At 39.2% G+C, this 14,717-nt stretch overlaps 1 protein-coding gene across 1 annotated transcript; it reads left to right on the top strand.

The window, feature by feature from the left end:
- The first annotated feature begins 54 nt into the window (after positions 1-54).
- PPWD1 (peptidylprolyl isomerase domain and WD repeat containing 1) lies at positions 55-13,967 on the top strand. The gene is made up of 11 exons (XM_086479200.1): positions 55-202; positions 1,274-1,376; positions 2,022-2,122; positions 3,410-3,530; positions 5,033-5,480; positions 6,057-6,247; positions 6,737-6,926; positions 8,270-8,451; positions 11,155-11,236; positions 11,812-11,994; positions 13,064-13,967. The coding sequence occupies exons 1-11, from the start codon at positions 55-57 to the stop codon at positions 13,205-13,207; spliced, it is 1,893 nt and encodes a 630-aa protein (XP_086335326.1). The 3' UTR covers positions 13,208-13,967.
- The last annotated feature ends 750 nt before the right edge of the window (positions 13,968-14,717 follow it).

Raw genomic sequence — 14,717 nt, 5'->3', positions numbered from 1 at the left:
GGCGGGAAGCGTCGCGAAGAAGTGACGTTCGGCAGCATGGCTACGTTGGGCGGTATGGAGTCGTCCGACTCGGAGCGTAAGCGAAAGCAGGCCGATATGGTGGGCAGCAGCGAGGAGGCGGCGGCAGACGAGGAGGAGGATGAGGAGGAGCGCTGGGTCGGGCCGCTCCCGGGGGAGGCCGCGCAGGCGAAAAGGAGGAGAGGTAACGGGATGAACGGAGCCTTCGCCCGCCCGCCGGCCGCTTCTCTGGGGAGCAGCTCGCGGGGCGTCCGTGGCGCTGCCCCGGGCCGGGGCCGGTACCTGGGCGGTGCGATCGCCCCCGGGCCGGAGGCCCCGCCGGCAGCGGGGCGGAGGGGACTGGGCCGCTCTCGGGCGGTACCCCCGGGGCGGGTGGAAGGCAGGCCGTTGCCCGAAGCGGAGTCTTGTGCGTGAAGTGAGCGGGCTGCGGAGGGGCTCCTTGCGTGCGGAATTACAGGGTGGTGACGCCGCCTTTCTGCTTCCTCTGGCGGGTGCCCTCGGGCTAAGAAGCCCCTGTTCGCAGCGCGGGCGTGGCCGCAGCCGCGCTGCTGCGGGCGTGGCTGACCTCTGGAGCAGGGCCCGGCGCTGGAGGACGAGGAGAAGCCTGTAGGCTGTGTTTTGCCAGGTGGGATTGATGTGTCCGGCAGCTTGCGGCTCTGTGGGTGCTATTGTGATGTAAATAGGAGTTCAGCCGCGTTCCACGGATGCAAACCTGCTGGTTCAGTAACAAGTGCCGCTGCGCAGGTGTTAACGGTTAGGCTGTAAAACTCGGAGACAAAAGCAGAAAATCGGGTTAAATAGGCGGGCCAGTTAAACAAGGAGCTAGGTAGGTGCTAGCACTTAGAATTTAAGCTACAAGGTCTGCGTGGGACCTTCAGCCTCTTAACAACAACATGGATACGTTTAGTTTGGGAAGCAAGTGAGGTGCAGATATATTCTGTTTTCTATCAGTAACTTTAAAATTTTTCTATCGATTTTTTTTAATACATTCAGACAGCCAAGGTAATAGTTGCTTTAAAAGGGGGCATTCGTATGGGTTAAAGCGGGTTTTAAGTGGCTTTACTCTAAAAAGAATCTATAAATCTTGAGGACAAAGACACAGTGGAAGCCTCCTTTATTATGTTTGCACAAAATCCTAGCGTGGTCCTCACTAAAACGGGAGTAAGCTGTTCTAGCATAAGTAAGGGAGAACAGAAGCTAATGTACCTTTATGAAAAAAGAAATATTTCCTGACTTTTCTTTTTATTTTGTTTAGTTCTTGAATTTGAACATGTTTATCTTGAGAATCTGCCATGTGCGTCGATGTATGAACGCAGTTACATGCACAGAGATGTCATTACTCATGTAGCATGTACTAAGTAAGTACCTTTTTTTTCCACTGTGTCTCATTGTCAGGGATGTATTTTTGTAAATGCTAGGAAGATTTCCTTGCGGAAGTGTAATAGTGGGAAGTTACTGTGTCCAGAGGTGGTATTTTAAGGCTTTTTTGAAAATTAAGTGTAAAGGAAAGGGCTGACTGAGAAGTGAAATAAAAGTTGTTTAAGTAGAGTAAAAGAGGATCTTAAAATCCTTATTGTAATGTGTAATATATACAGGAATAAGAGCAGCTGACTGCGTCTGAACAAAATATGGTTCAGCAGAACTGCGCAGATTGAGGAGATAGCTTTCTTCTCTTTTATATGTATACACACACATGTACATTAGTAAGTAGTAACTACTGTGAAACCAGACCTAGAATAGGAGTAAAATTTACATTATGTATTTATATATTTCTTCCATTTGGGCTGTTGCCTTTTCATTGTTTCATAGGTTAATCCAGAGCACATTGAAATACTTGTTTGCTTGTCCCGGAGTGATAGTACCCATTCAGACAGATTGTCACAGTGATTTGTTTAAAGTTCATTCTCTACACAGCGTTAATTATAGAGCGAATTACTGTCTAGTGTGAAAGTGCATGACGTGTGTATCTTTTCATTGTTGTTATTTTTCTTTTGTAATTGTAGGACAGATTTTATCATAACAGCCAGTCACGATGGACATGTAAAATTCTGGAAAAAAATAGAAGAAGGGATTGAGTTTGTTAAACACTTCCGGAGTCACCTAGGTGAGAAGTTGCTTTTTCTTCCCTAAAGGACCTAACCTTTTCCTCCCCTTTGCTCTTGGCCTTTTGAAGAGGGGGAGCAAATAAAGAGGAGAGGGGTTCTGTGACTCATTTAACTGCAGTCAGGGGTTAAATGAGGTCTACCCGTCTTACTTCGTTCCCCTGTCCTGTTACCTTTTGCTTTCAAACTGCAGAAGGGATAGGGTGAGAATAAAACATGTGGGACTCCTGCACAGATCCATTTGTATTGCCTGGTGCCCTGCCTGTGGGGGACATGTGTCCCATCTCGGGCATGAAGAAACTGTCTGTTTAAAAATAAGTGAGCAAAGTACATAACAGGGTACATAAAATCCAGCGAAGTTTAAAAAGATGTTACTTTAAGTAAGGTTACTTTCATCCCATATCTTTTTCTTTTTTCCCCTGCAGTATGGGGAAAAATATTGTTATTTTCATCTGGAATTATTGCAGCTGTAGGGTGAATTGTGCACCGTTGTCATGTTTATCAGCTGAATTGCAATTAAGAATTAATAATTTGAACCCAGTTTTCTGAGTTAGTAAGTACACGTAGTTCTTCTATACTATGCTAAGCATTACGTAGACTGGACAGAAAACAGGGTTCTCATTGCTGTTAGAAATGATGATATGCCTGATGGAAAAAAAATCCATTTGATATGCAGACTGTTACAGTAAGAACAGTATGAAGACTAGGCAGTAAAAGTACTGTTTGTTTTTAGAGTTAGAAACAAATGTTATGGTGGGTTCTTGATCTTAACTATCAGCTTCTCATTATATAGAGAAAAAAAATGTGAGAGCAAAGCCTACCAAACAAAAATAAGTATTGTGGAAAACTTACGGAAGGCTGAATAATTTTGAGTGTTATATGTGTTAGCAGCAGGACTGTAATAGACTTCTGCTTCTTTTTCTATTTTGAGAGACGCAAGCTGAAGAGCACATAATTTTTACCATACCGTAATGTTGTTCTCAGTTCTTTTAAATGAACATTTTAAATGAAAATAATTGCAATTATAGTCTTTCATTTATGTATATGGTAAGTAGTTCATTATCACATACCTGATTCTAAACAATGATAGGATACAACATATTGGTTTGTGGGTTTTAGATTTGGTGGTGTTGTTGTTGTTGTTTTTTGTTTTGTTAAAGTCATCGAGTTTTTTAGGTCAAAAAGGTTGAGAAACAGCTGAGAAAGCTCTTTAGGTTTTTTCCTGTGGAATATTGAAATCAAGGATGTCCTTTTCTTGTGTCTTAATAGCACGTCAACTTTTTTAATAGGTGTTATTGAGAGTATCGCTGTTAGTTCAGAGGGGGCATTGTTCTGTTCAGTTGGAGATGACAAAGCAATGAAGGTGTTTGACGTAGTCAACTTTGATATGATCAACATGTTGAAACTTGGGTAAGTTGCTTAGTTCTTGAAAATGTTTGTTTGGGATTATAAATGTGGTAATGTTTGTAAGAGTTAAATCAATAATTTGGGGGTTTTTGAGGGGTTTTTGCCCCCTAGTCCAATGAAGCTGAGTAAGTTGCATTACCTGAAATGCATCCAGTGGCTGGAGACTGCCTGACCTGAATAGAAAAATTTATGACTCTGTAGGCACAGTGCATGAGTGCATGTGTCCTCAGTGTCAAACACCATGCACAAAGATGTGTTTGTCAAAATACTTAGTTAGATGTAATTTTTTTTTCTGTTGTTTGGCACTGAATTTAGAAATTACAGCCAACTAATAGTTCCAGTAGAGAAGGAATTTGGTCTGTACGTATTGTCTTATTTGTTGACAGAGGGATAGAAATTTCTTTCTTAGGTTTGAAAGAATGTTGTTTTCCTTAGTCTTGCTGTTGTACAATTTCAGTAGTTAGCGAAAGGATCTAGGAGAAATAGGAATGGGTGTTACTGGAATTATAAAAATACCAGAGGAAAACAAGCCCCACACGGTTACCAGGGGGGGTTTGGAGGTTGGAGGATCATTGAATGCTGATGGAAATAGCGATGTTTCTACCAGCCTTTTAAAATTGGAAAACTTATTCCTTGGAGTCTGGTATTTATTGATTAGTTGTGAAACTGAATAAAGTATAAACTGAAAAAAAAGCACGGCAAACAAACCAGCCCCAAATTTTTCAGAATGCCTATGTAAAACCTTCTGTTATCTGCTTTGCTGATTACAGTTTTAGTATCATCCTCCAGATAATGTACTTAGCCTATGGAATTAATTCCCTCTTGGCTATCTGCTGTGGAAAAATTCCAGTTAGTCGTAGTCTTTTGGTTTTGCTGGTCTTTGCTACTTAGCAGCCCTGTATTGTCATTACAAAATTGGTAAAATTATAGGATGAAAAAAAATAGTTTAATATTACAAAAAACTTAATTTGATGTTACAATAGAAGGTGCTTTTTTCCCTGTTTGAGAATTGAGGGGAAACAGATGGAATTTAAATCCATTTTACTTCAGGGATACCTTAAGAATGCTGCCTATAACAATTTCCTATAGTATGTTCCATGGTTTATCTTCAATTAGATTTTTTTCAGCCTCAGTAATCAAGACCCTCCTCTCCCCATATATTTTGTTCAGAGATAATTGGTATTTACCTCAAGCGAGCTCTTTAATGAAGAGAACAGTATACCACTGTAATATAAGCATGGTCCTGAACAGCCTTTTAAAACTTAATGGTTGTTGTGCTCTCTTTTATCTGATTACTGTTTATTGAGCAGATAGTGTCTGTTGATGTGCCTGAATTTCACAGCTGTTTGCTCAGGCTTGCAATGGTTAACATAGAATCATAAGTTCTGTGTGCTCTTTTCGGCTTATGTTATCTTGCGTTGCCTGCTTTGATAGTGTAACTAAATTCTTATCTAAGTAACACCAGTCCTTTCCACACCCACCTCACCTTCCACTCTTTGTTGCAGCTACTACCCTGGCCAGTGTGAATGGGTATATTGCCCTGGAGATGCCATATCTTCTGTTGCAACATCCGAGAAGAGCACAGGAAAAATATTCGTATATGACGGACGAGGGAACAACCAGCCACTTCATGTTTTTGATAAACTCCATACATCCTCTCTTACTCAGATACGGTTGAACCCTGTCTACAAAGTAGTAGTGTCTTCTGACAAATCTGGAATGATCGAGTACTGGACTGGTACTCCTCACGAATATACATTTCCGAAGAATGTGAACTGGGAGTATAAAACAGATACTGATCTATACGAATTTGCTAAATGCAAGGCTTACCCGTCCAGCATAAGTTTTTCACCTGATGGCAAGAAAATGGCTACTCTTGGGTCTGACAGAAGAGTTAGAATTTTCCGTTTTCTGACAGGGAAGCTCATGCGAGTCTTTGATGAATCATTGAGTGTGAGTTTGTTCTTGCTTCTTTTTTTTGAGGCTTTTTCTCTACTTACTTGAATTGGTTTACTAGTACATTCACCTAAGTTATCATCTGTTTCTAACGCTGACCTTCATTGCTGTCTTTTTCTTGCAGAAAAGATTTTCTGTGTTCTCTTCCTTGCCTCTTTATTGCTTTGCCTCAGAATTAATTCTTACTCATTTATGTTAGTTATGCAGAAGAACAAGTTGTCAATTTTCATCTGTGTTTTCTTAAGCTAGATTTCTTTTTACTAGAAAGCAATTATGGAAAATGCCCATTTCAAGTAACATCAAAATAATGAATTAAATTTGTTGTCTTCTGACTTCATTAGACAGCTGTGTGCTTTGCGTTCTTTGCTTAAGCCTAGTACTACAACATGCCTATTGGGTCATGAAAGTAAAGAGAGTATTATTTGTATTTGTTTTAATTCTTCAGTTAAGTTTGAGTGGAGTAGTCTTACTTGAGTTCTGTATTTTCTAAGCATGTATGTCAGTGCTTTGCTGGATCAAAAGTTTAAAATACGTTCATGTAATATTGATTTGTTTTTTTGCTTTTGTCTGTAGATGTTTACGGAACTTCAGCAGATGAGACAGCAACTACCAGACATGGAGTTTGGCCGACGTATGGCAGTTGAGCGTGAACTGGAGAAAGTAGATGCAGTACGATTAATTAATATAGTTTTTGATGAAACTGGACACTTTGTTCTCTATGGGACAATGTTGGGCATTAAGGTCATAAACGTAGAGACTAATAGGTGAGTTCTAATAACACACAGTGAGGTTTGTCTGTTGGTTTCATAGTCTATATTCAGTCACATTTATCATTTATTTAAAAATTGATATGACTGGAGGGGGTCTCTGAACTTTTTTTATGTTACTATTTGGGAGCCTTACATTAGATACCCGAGTACTTACTAATGAGTCGTTGCAGTTTGAAGCTTAGTAAGATGAGGAGGAGATAAGGCAAGCGTATGTGTATTAGCTGGAGATGAATTGATCATACACTTCTAACTGGATGTGATAACATAAAGTAGACGTGGATCATGCAGTTGGGATTTTATTGCATAAGGAGGCTGACTGGTAGTAAATTGTGTAGCAAGTTTAATAGAGAAGCATCATAAAAACAATTAGTAAATTATTTTGAGAAGGCTTTGGAATTTTGTTTTCAGTCTTGCAGTCAGATAGGAGACATTCTCTGACTGTGAGCAGCTAATAGTAGTTACACCTTTTTCCTTGTACTTCAGGTGTATTCGTATCCTGGGAAAACAAGAGAACATCAGGGTGATGCAACTAGCTTTGTTCCAAGGAGCAGCAAAGAAACATCGTGCTGCAATCACTATAGAGATGAAGGCATCTGAAAATCCTGTTCTTCAGAACATCCAAGCAGATCCGACCGTAATCTGCACAGCTTTTAAAAAGAATAGGTTTTACATGGTGTGTGTGGTTTCTGTTTAAGTAACTCTGGTCTTGTATTGATGTTTAATCTTCATGAGATTTTATGTTTCTCCTTGCATCTTTCCAGTGCTTTTTGTCTTGAGTATTTGTGAACACAACTTTTCCAGAGGAATCCCTAAAGCCTTGTAGTCTTTGATTTTTTTTTTTTAAATTATTTTTTGTTGTTGTTGTTGTTGCATAAGCAGTTAAACTTGGATAGTTTTGGCTGTCCAAACTATAGAAGGCTATATGCTTTTGTTCTAGCTGAGAAAAAAAAAAAAGTAAAAGAACATTTTAAAAACCTAACCAGATCTTATACTGCTAAAGAAACAATAATTAACTGTATAAAATACATAATAAAAAATAATTAAATTCAGAGCAGCATCAGGACTTGCTAGCACAGAGAACATTATGGGCAAATAACTAAGACAGGACTCATCTTCCTGTTTACAGTGTAGGTTTTAGGTGGGATGCAATGGATAAGCCAAACAGACAAGCAATTCCAGAGTAGTTAGTAGCTGATCTGGGATGTGATCACCACAGAGGCTGGAGATTGGTCTGTGTTTACTTCTGATTGAATTTGGTCATTTTTCCAGTGGAGCAAGGAAGTATACTTTGTAGAGCTTTGTGCCGTTAGCGTGCAGTATATAATGGAATATACTACTGTGAATGATTTGACAAGTGAGGACGAAAAGTTAGACAAATATCTGGAAGCATTAGTCACTGTTAGAGAACACATGACTGTATGCATGCAGAAAGATTAGTGATTGCCATTTCATATGTAAATGTACTTAAGCGGATGCTCGTGTACTCGTATATCTATTCTATGTTTTCCTATAAGTACTATAAAAATTACACTTCTGAGAATTTCTACTGTTTTGAGTTAATTTTGCTGGTTTTCTGTAGTTTTCTATTAATGAAGTATTGGAATAAGAGGATTTAGTTTGGCTTTGTATTGAAACTAAAAGCTTTGTGATGGAAACTGCCAGTTTTGTTTGACTATAGCAGAACACATTGATACTCTCCACTTTTTTTTTTTTAAAGAAAAGATACTGAACTACTGTGGGCTTTCCGTTTAAAAGTGGAGGAAGTTTAAAGATAAGAGATTATAAAAAGTTAGTTGGATTTGCATGAATCATAGTGGAATTTGTGACTGTAGACATGCTGGTAACGTACAACACAAATGCAAGGACAAACTGTGAGTTCTCTCCCTAGATTTCAAATCTAGTTGGGTGTTTAGTAGGTCGAACAATCATATCGATGTCTTGGGTGCAGAGCAGCAGCGTGTAAGATAAGGGAAAAAAGGAGAAAATCCGTTAACCTTCTGTTCTTTTGTTCTTCAGTTTACTAAACGTGAACCAGAAGATACAAAGAGTGCAGATTCGGACAGAGATGTATTTAATGAGAAACCTTCTAAAGAAGAGGTCATGGCAGCCACTCAAGCAGAAGGTCCCAAAAGAGTTTCAGACAGTGCCATCATCCACACAAGCATGGGAGATATTCATATCAAGCTTTTTCCTGTTGAGTATGTATTTGGTAGTTTTTCTGTTATTTTGTTTTTCCTTCCTTCTGTGGTTTTTGGTGGCAGTATCCAAGACTTAATATTCAAGCTCCCCATTTTCTATTGTCTTTTTTTTTTTTTTTGTCCTTGTTTCCTGACAGTTTCTTAGTACATCAAGCTAGGAATGTGACTCTTGACAAACACAAACGAAGTAGGATAAAATTAGATCTAAATAACAGTTGGGGGCACAGGTTGGTTTTTTTTTTATATTTTCTGCTTTTATTTAATTATTGGTTTAGGGAGTTTATTCCTCTCAACTTTCATTCTTTCTCTAAACCGCAGATGTGGATAGGTCATGATGCGCTTCTGGATAGGTCATGATGCGCTTCTGGATAGGTCATGATGCGCTTCTGGATAGGTCATGATGCGCTTCTGGATAGGTCATGATGCGCTTCTGGATAGGTCATGATGCGCTTCTGTGTAAGCAACATATTATTGTAAGGCAGTGCTTTTGAGTCCATCTTGAAAAAAGAATAATGATGTTGGCAAGAGCAGTAGACTTGTCAGTAGGTCTGTGTAAGCCAGAGGAATAGTAGCTTGCAACTTCCAAATGTGGCCGTTGTACTACATTTGACATTACTGCAGCTGCTTTGAGAGCAACATAAAGTCTATACCAGCATATAATATTAGTGCTGTGTATATCCAAAACAAGACATGTAACTTAAAAAGTTTTGTGCAGCACAATTGCTAAAGTTATTGTGTCAGCATCTCTCCTTTCTGATGCTAATATATGCAAAGATTTTGTTAGGAAGCAGTGAATTTGTATAATATATTATATCGCTATACATTGAAACTTAAACCATTTAAGTGTAGTCCATGCTTCTCCAAAAACAAGTTCATGTTTTGTCAGGAGCACAGGCTCAATTCTACCCTGTAGGGCTGCTGGTCTTCTACTATGCTCTTCACCAGTGTCTCCTCGCATCAGGCCCTGGTTTCTGCAATTCATAATTGTGGCATATAGGTTGCAATAACGGTACAGCCCTTGCCAGTGAGTGACAGGCCAAGCTCCATTATTTCTCCCTTTTTTTTTTCTAATTCTCCTGCCAGTGAGTCACTGTGTTTGCCTGCATAGTGCTACTGGGTGCTTCACTGCAATGTTTTGTATGCAATTTGAAAGTAAATACAGTAATACTGGGTTTGGTTACTGTTAGATTTGACCTTTTCTGTTCTAGTATTTCCTACCAGCTGAGCTTTGAATTTAAACTCTGTTTAAGATGAATGGGATTAAAAATTTGACTATATAGCATGAGGCTTTGTTTGCCCTTTAAATCTTTGGCCATCTGTTTGTGGAATAAAGTTGTGAATTGCTATGTCCTGCTCGGCCGGAACTGGGAGTATAACCTTGTCTGTTCCATTAGTTATGCCACTGGCACTTGGTTTCACGAGACAGTTAAGAGCATCACTATGCCCAAGATAATGTTCCTTGTCACAGCTAAAGTAACTTGGGTGTTGTCTTATTTGCTGGGAAAAACATGTGTGACTGCATAAACCTGTCAGTATAGATCTACCCTGGCTACTAATCCATTTTAGAAAACTAGTGGGAAGAGCTATCACAAGAATTTTCACTCTGGTAGCAAATCTCTTGGAAGTGAAAAATCAAGTCATGAAGGTGAAGGGGTTGTTTGTTTTTTCTCTGTTTTTATTCCAGCAACAATAATATTGCACCTCTTCACCCTGCTTCCAAACAAGGTTTGTGAGTAGTTTCAGAGGAGGATAACTGACTCTGCTGACTGCAAGTTCTATAGTATTAGAACGTTGTGGTTTTAGATTTTACTTTTTGTATGCAACACTGGACACCTTATGTATATAGCTTAACAGAATTGTAGAGGTAAAAGAGTGAACATCTTTCTGCTTATGTAGCAGATGCTCCTTAATTGATTTTGTAAATAAACTAGATAAGTAGAAAGTCAGGAAAGGAACATCTAATCAGTGGGGCCTTGAACCTAGGCTTTGAGGAAATAGATTTGTTTCCTGACTGCTGTGGTTTAACCCCAATCAGCAACTGAGCCCCCCGCAGTGGCTCGCTCACTGCCCCCCTGGGTTGGATGGAGGAGAGAATAGGAAAAGTGGGAGAACTCAGGGATTGACACAAAGACAGTTTAATAGCCAAAGCAAAAGCCATGCACGCAAACAGAGCAAACTAAGGAATTCATTCACCACCTCCCAGGGGCAGGCAGGTGTTTAGTCGTTTCCAGGAAGGCAGAGCTCCTGCACCTGTAGCGGTTACTTGGCAAGACAGACGCCATAACTTGGAATATGGAATATCCCTGGGGTCAGCTGTCCCAGCTGTGTCCCCTCCCAAGTCCTTGTGCACCCCCAGCCCACTCACTGGCAGGGCAGCCTGAGAAATAGAAAAAGACCTTGATGCCATGTGAGCACTGCCCAGCAATAGCGAAAACATCCCTGTGTCATCAATACTGCTGCTGCCTTCCTGTGTAGTCACGCAACCTCGTACTCTTGCGTTTCTTTGCTTTCAGGTCTGGGTTTGAGGAGGTGGGGATTTGCTTTCTCTTTTTTTTTTTTCCTTATTTGATGAAAGCCCTTCCTATAGCATGCTCAAGCATTGCTTAGTACAACAGGAACTTAGTCTCAGCTGAAATCTTTATGGTTTGCCACCATACAATTAAATGTTTGTCACAGCCTGTATTTTCTGTTACATGATTTTAGGTGCCCCAAAACAGTGGAAAACTTCTGTGTGCACAGCAGAAATGGTTATTATAATGGACACATAGTTCACCGTATCATCAAGGTAACTTGTAAAAAGTTAGTTTTGGTGCATTTTATAAACCAACTTTGTGGTCAGTCCTCTCTGTTGGCCCTTTCCTTTCCCTTTTGCACAAAGGGTTTCTGGAGTGGCTTCAGAATTTCCTGTAAAGTCTGAACAACTCTGAGATTCTAAACAGCTTTGTCACTTACTGAAGTTATTTAACAGTTGAGCTGCAGCTGACAAGGTGGAAGAAATCTGAGAAGTGAAAGATTGGTTCAGCAATCCTGCTTGAATTACGGGTTTGTTTTGTGTCAGAAGGCATTTCTTGTAAGACTTCTTACTTCTGCTGCCCCAGAATCAAGCCGATACAGCCTAAGCGTTTGCAGAAGGTACAGATGGTCAGGTTTCTGTCCTTCAGGACAAGCAGGAACTTGTTTTTTAACAAGTACTTGATTACCACTTAGAAGCCCTGAGTGCTTTGTTCGTTATCCACAGCATTTTAACACTTAGATTTTGTTGAAAGGTTTGAATTACAGTTAAAATAATGTCACGTTGCATAAACCACTTTTGCTTATTTATTCTATGTGATAATGTAATAGCATTTAATTTCTGTGCAGGGTTTCATGATTCAGACCGGCGACCCAACTGGTACAGGAATGGGAGGTGAAAGTATCTGGGGCGGAGAATTTGAAGATGAGTTTCATTCAACTTTACGACATGACAGACCATACACGCTCAGCATGGCTAACGCAGGACCAAATACCAATGGATCCCAGTTTTTTATAACAGTAGTGCCAACTGTAAGTAATATTAAAAAGCGCAATTTAAGGCTTACGATGCTAACTAGATAGTATCAATATATTCTTTTCGGATGAAAAAAGGAACATGCTAGTACTACCTAAACAACCTTTTCTTGTTATTTTGCAAAGAAATGCTGCACCCAATAATGTATACGCTGCAGGCTTGACTGAAACCATTCTTGAAAAATAGAAAAACATTTCTGTCAGTTGTGATCAAGAGGCCTTTTGCCTTTAATTGGAGTAAGGGCAATACCAAATTCTGAGTAAATCAGATGTGTTTGCTACTGTGTATTACTAGAGTATTTTATATTAATATACTAGTTTAAACTTGATGGAAATCTAGCTATGGCTTAGATTGTCCAAAAACTTCAAACATGGTGCTAGGATGGTTCCTTAATATTGCCTAATTATAGCTATACAAAGAAGCCAATATTCAGGGTTAAAGATTTCCTTTAATCTCTAATTTCAGAGCCAAAAAAAGAAATTTTGGTATGTGAATCTAACAGATACAAACCAAATTCTTAAAGGTAACATGTACAGAAACTGCATTCTTATAGCACTTTCTTCAAAATCATGTGTCTTTTTTTTTTTCTAAAAAGCACCCATCTACCATGATTTTGAGGTTTACCAAGTTATACCAGTACCTATATTCAGATTGCTAATTGGGCATACTGTATGACTGACTTTGAATTAAGTAGTATTCTGGACCAGCACTTACAATTCAGCTGTGAAAATACCATGAAATAGACTGAAACAGCATTTCTGTGAACTGAGAATACACTTTATCATAAACCATGAAATGCTGCTGCATTGCTAGAACTTGACTTCTGTAGTACTTTCAAGAAAACAATGGAAAAGGTGAGTTTAAACACATATGAGTATGTGTTCGCTGCACTCTATTTACTTACATGCTAGTATTTACATGGTGTTAAGTTTCATGGTCCAAACATACAAAATGTCTCCAGGTTCACTTATTCTAGGTCAGTCTCTTTCTGGTTGGGTACCTCCAACCTGCATGCTGCCTTCTATTTCAGTGTGTTCTTCTTTCTCCTTTTGTGCCCTTAAACAGCCATGGCTAGACAACAAGCACAGCGTGTTTGGACGGGTGACTAAAGGAATGGAAGTTGTCCAGAGAATCTCAAATGTGAAAGTCAATCCCAAAACTGACAAACCCTATGAGGATATCAGCATCATTAATATCACAGTGAAGTAAGCAAGGAGTTGAAGGTTCCAGCTTAAACAGAAAAAACTTGGCATAATGGGACCCAAAAATGGACCTAGAAAGAACAGAACTGCGGAGACGGGAGTTGGAGAATCCACAAAAGACTCAATATGAGTTATATCAGGAAACTCGTTTTATTGTGCAGATGCACTTTCTTATATAGCATAATTTTCCAAAGTCATCATGATTTGCAATTTTCATAAACTCCAATTGTGCTATACATACATCAGTCACCTGCTTCTACCTATCACTTTACTATTAATACTAATGCGTTCCGCCTCATATGGATATTAGCTTCTTATTCTTCTATTCTGACCCTCAAGGTCGAAGCGTCCTTGAGGCCTACTGTGTTAGTTTAGACAAACTGCTCAGAGTTTTCCTTGTGCAGACCCTCTAGCATTCCATGCCTGTTTTCAGCGAGCTACGCTCCCACAAGAAACATTTTTAATAATTCCTAAATATAAGTGCAAGGACGGAGCAATTGCCAGTTCTACTATTTTTAATGTACCTAAAGTGCCCTGAGTCTGTCTTTCTGGTAACTTGGTATTTTAAAAGTAAAAATCTGCACATTTCTTACGAAGTTTACTGTTTTTTTGCATCTATTCTGTGCAAAACTGAAGATAAAAACCCACACAACATGTCATGATAATGTTTATAAAATAGGATCAGGATAAATTTTGTAATTTTTTCATGTTTATTTGCATATTTTCTATCTAATTAATCCTTTTCACAGTATTGAAATCTTTACCAGAGGAAAAAGAAATCCTCAACTGTGAGTTAACTCTTCAGTCATATGTACATGCATCAATATCATAACTTGACCTAGTTTTTGTTTGCTATGACAAGGTATGTAACCTACCTCTGTCCTTTAAAACAGTTGTGTTTGTGTCTTTGGTGTCCAAGAGCAATGATCAGCTCTTGGAACACCCATGTATAAAGTCCTGTGCAACTTGTTTGGCATTGCCAATAATGGTTTTTTCTTTCAGTGTTTGCTTTCTCATTATTTTAGCCAGGAAGTCTGTTTCTGGCTTCATTTTTACCCAAAGTCCTACAACCATTACTCCTACTGAAATAAGCTTAGTTGGCATGATTGCCATCATGTATTTTGAACTAAGTACATCAGGTGTTTCTGATGCAGTCCTCAATGAAGGCTCAGACAGCTTCTCAAGCTGCTGTGAATCTGTGCTAGATACAGTCCTGTTAATATATGGGACAGTGCTATTGTATTTACAGTACACCTAACTAACTTTGACTGTTTATGTTCACCTAACACCACTGCACTCATGCAAGACCCAGGAGTTTGCAGTTCTGGTAACTTCATCCATGAACTGAGATGTGACACATGCTAATCAAATTCAGTCCCTCAAGCTGCTACCACAAGGAAGCTTATCTTGAGTGAGATAAAGGAATATCTTCAGAGATCAATAAGAAATATTCTACAGTCAGTTAAATGTAGCACACCTTTATTCTGAGTTGACCTTGACCTTAACAACAAGGGCAA

Source organism: Leptosomus discolor, chromosome Z (assembly GCF_034619465.1).
Source record: "Leptosomus discolor isolate bLepDis1 chromosome Z, bLepDis1.hap2, whole genome shotgun sequence".
Classification (NCBI taxonomy): domain Eukaryota; kingdom Metazoa; phylum Chordata; class Aves; order Leptosomiformes; family Leptosomidae; genus Leptosomus; species Leptosomus discolor.
The sequence above is the reverse complement of the archived record's forward strand: the minus strand, read 5'-3'. Positions and strand labels throughout refer to the sequence as shown.

Coding starts and splice junctions, on each gene's coding strand:
- PPWD1 (XM_086479200.1), top strand. CDS start 55: ATGGAGTCGTCCGACTCGGAGCGTAAGCGAAAGCAGGCCGATATGGTG. Junction 203..1,273: donor GCAGGCGAAAAGGAGGAGAG/GTAACGGGATGA, acceptor TATTTTGTTTAG/TTCTTGAATTTGAACATGTT. Junction 6,248..6,736: donor ATAAACGTAGAGACTAATAG/GTGAGTTCTAAT, acceptor CTTGTACTTCAG/GTGTATTCGTATCCTGGGAA.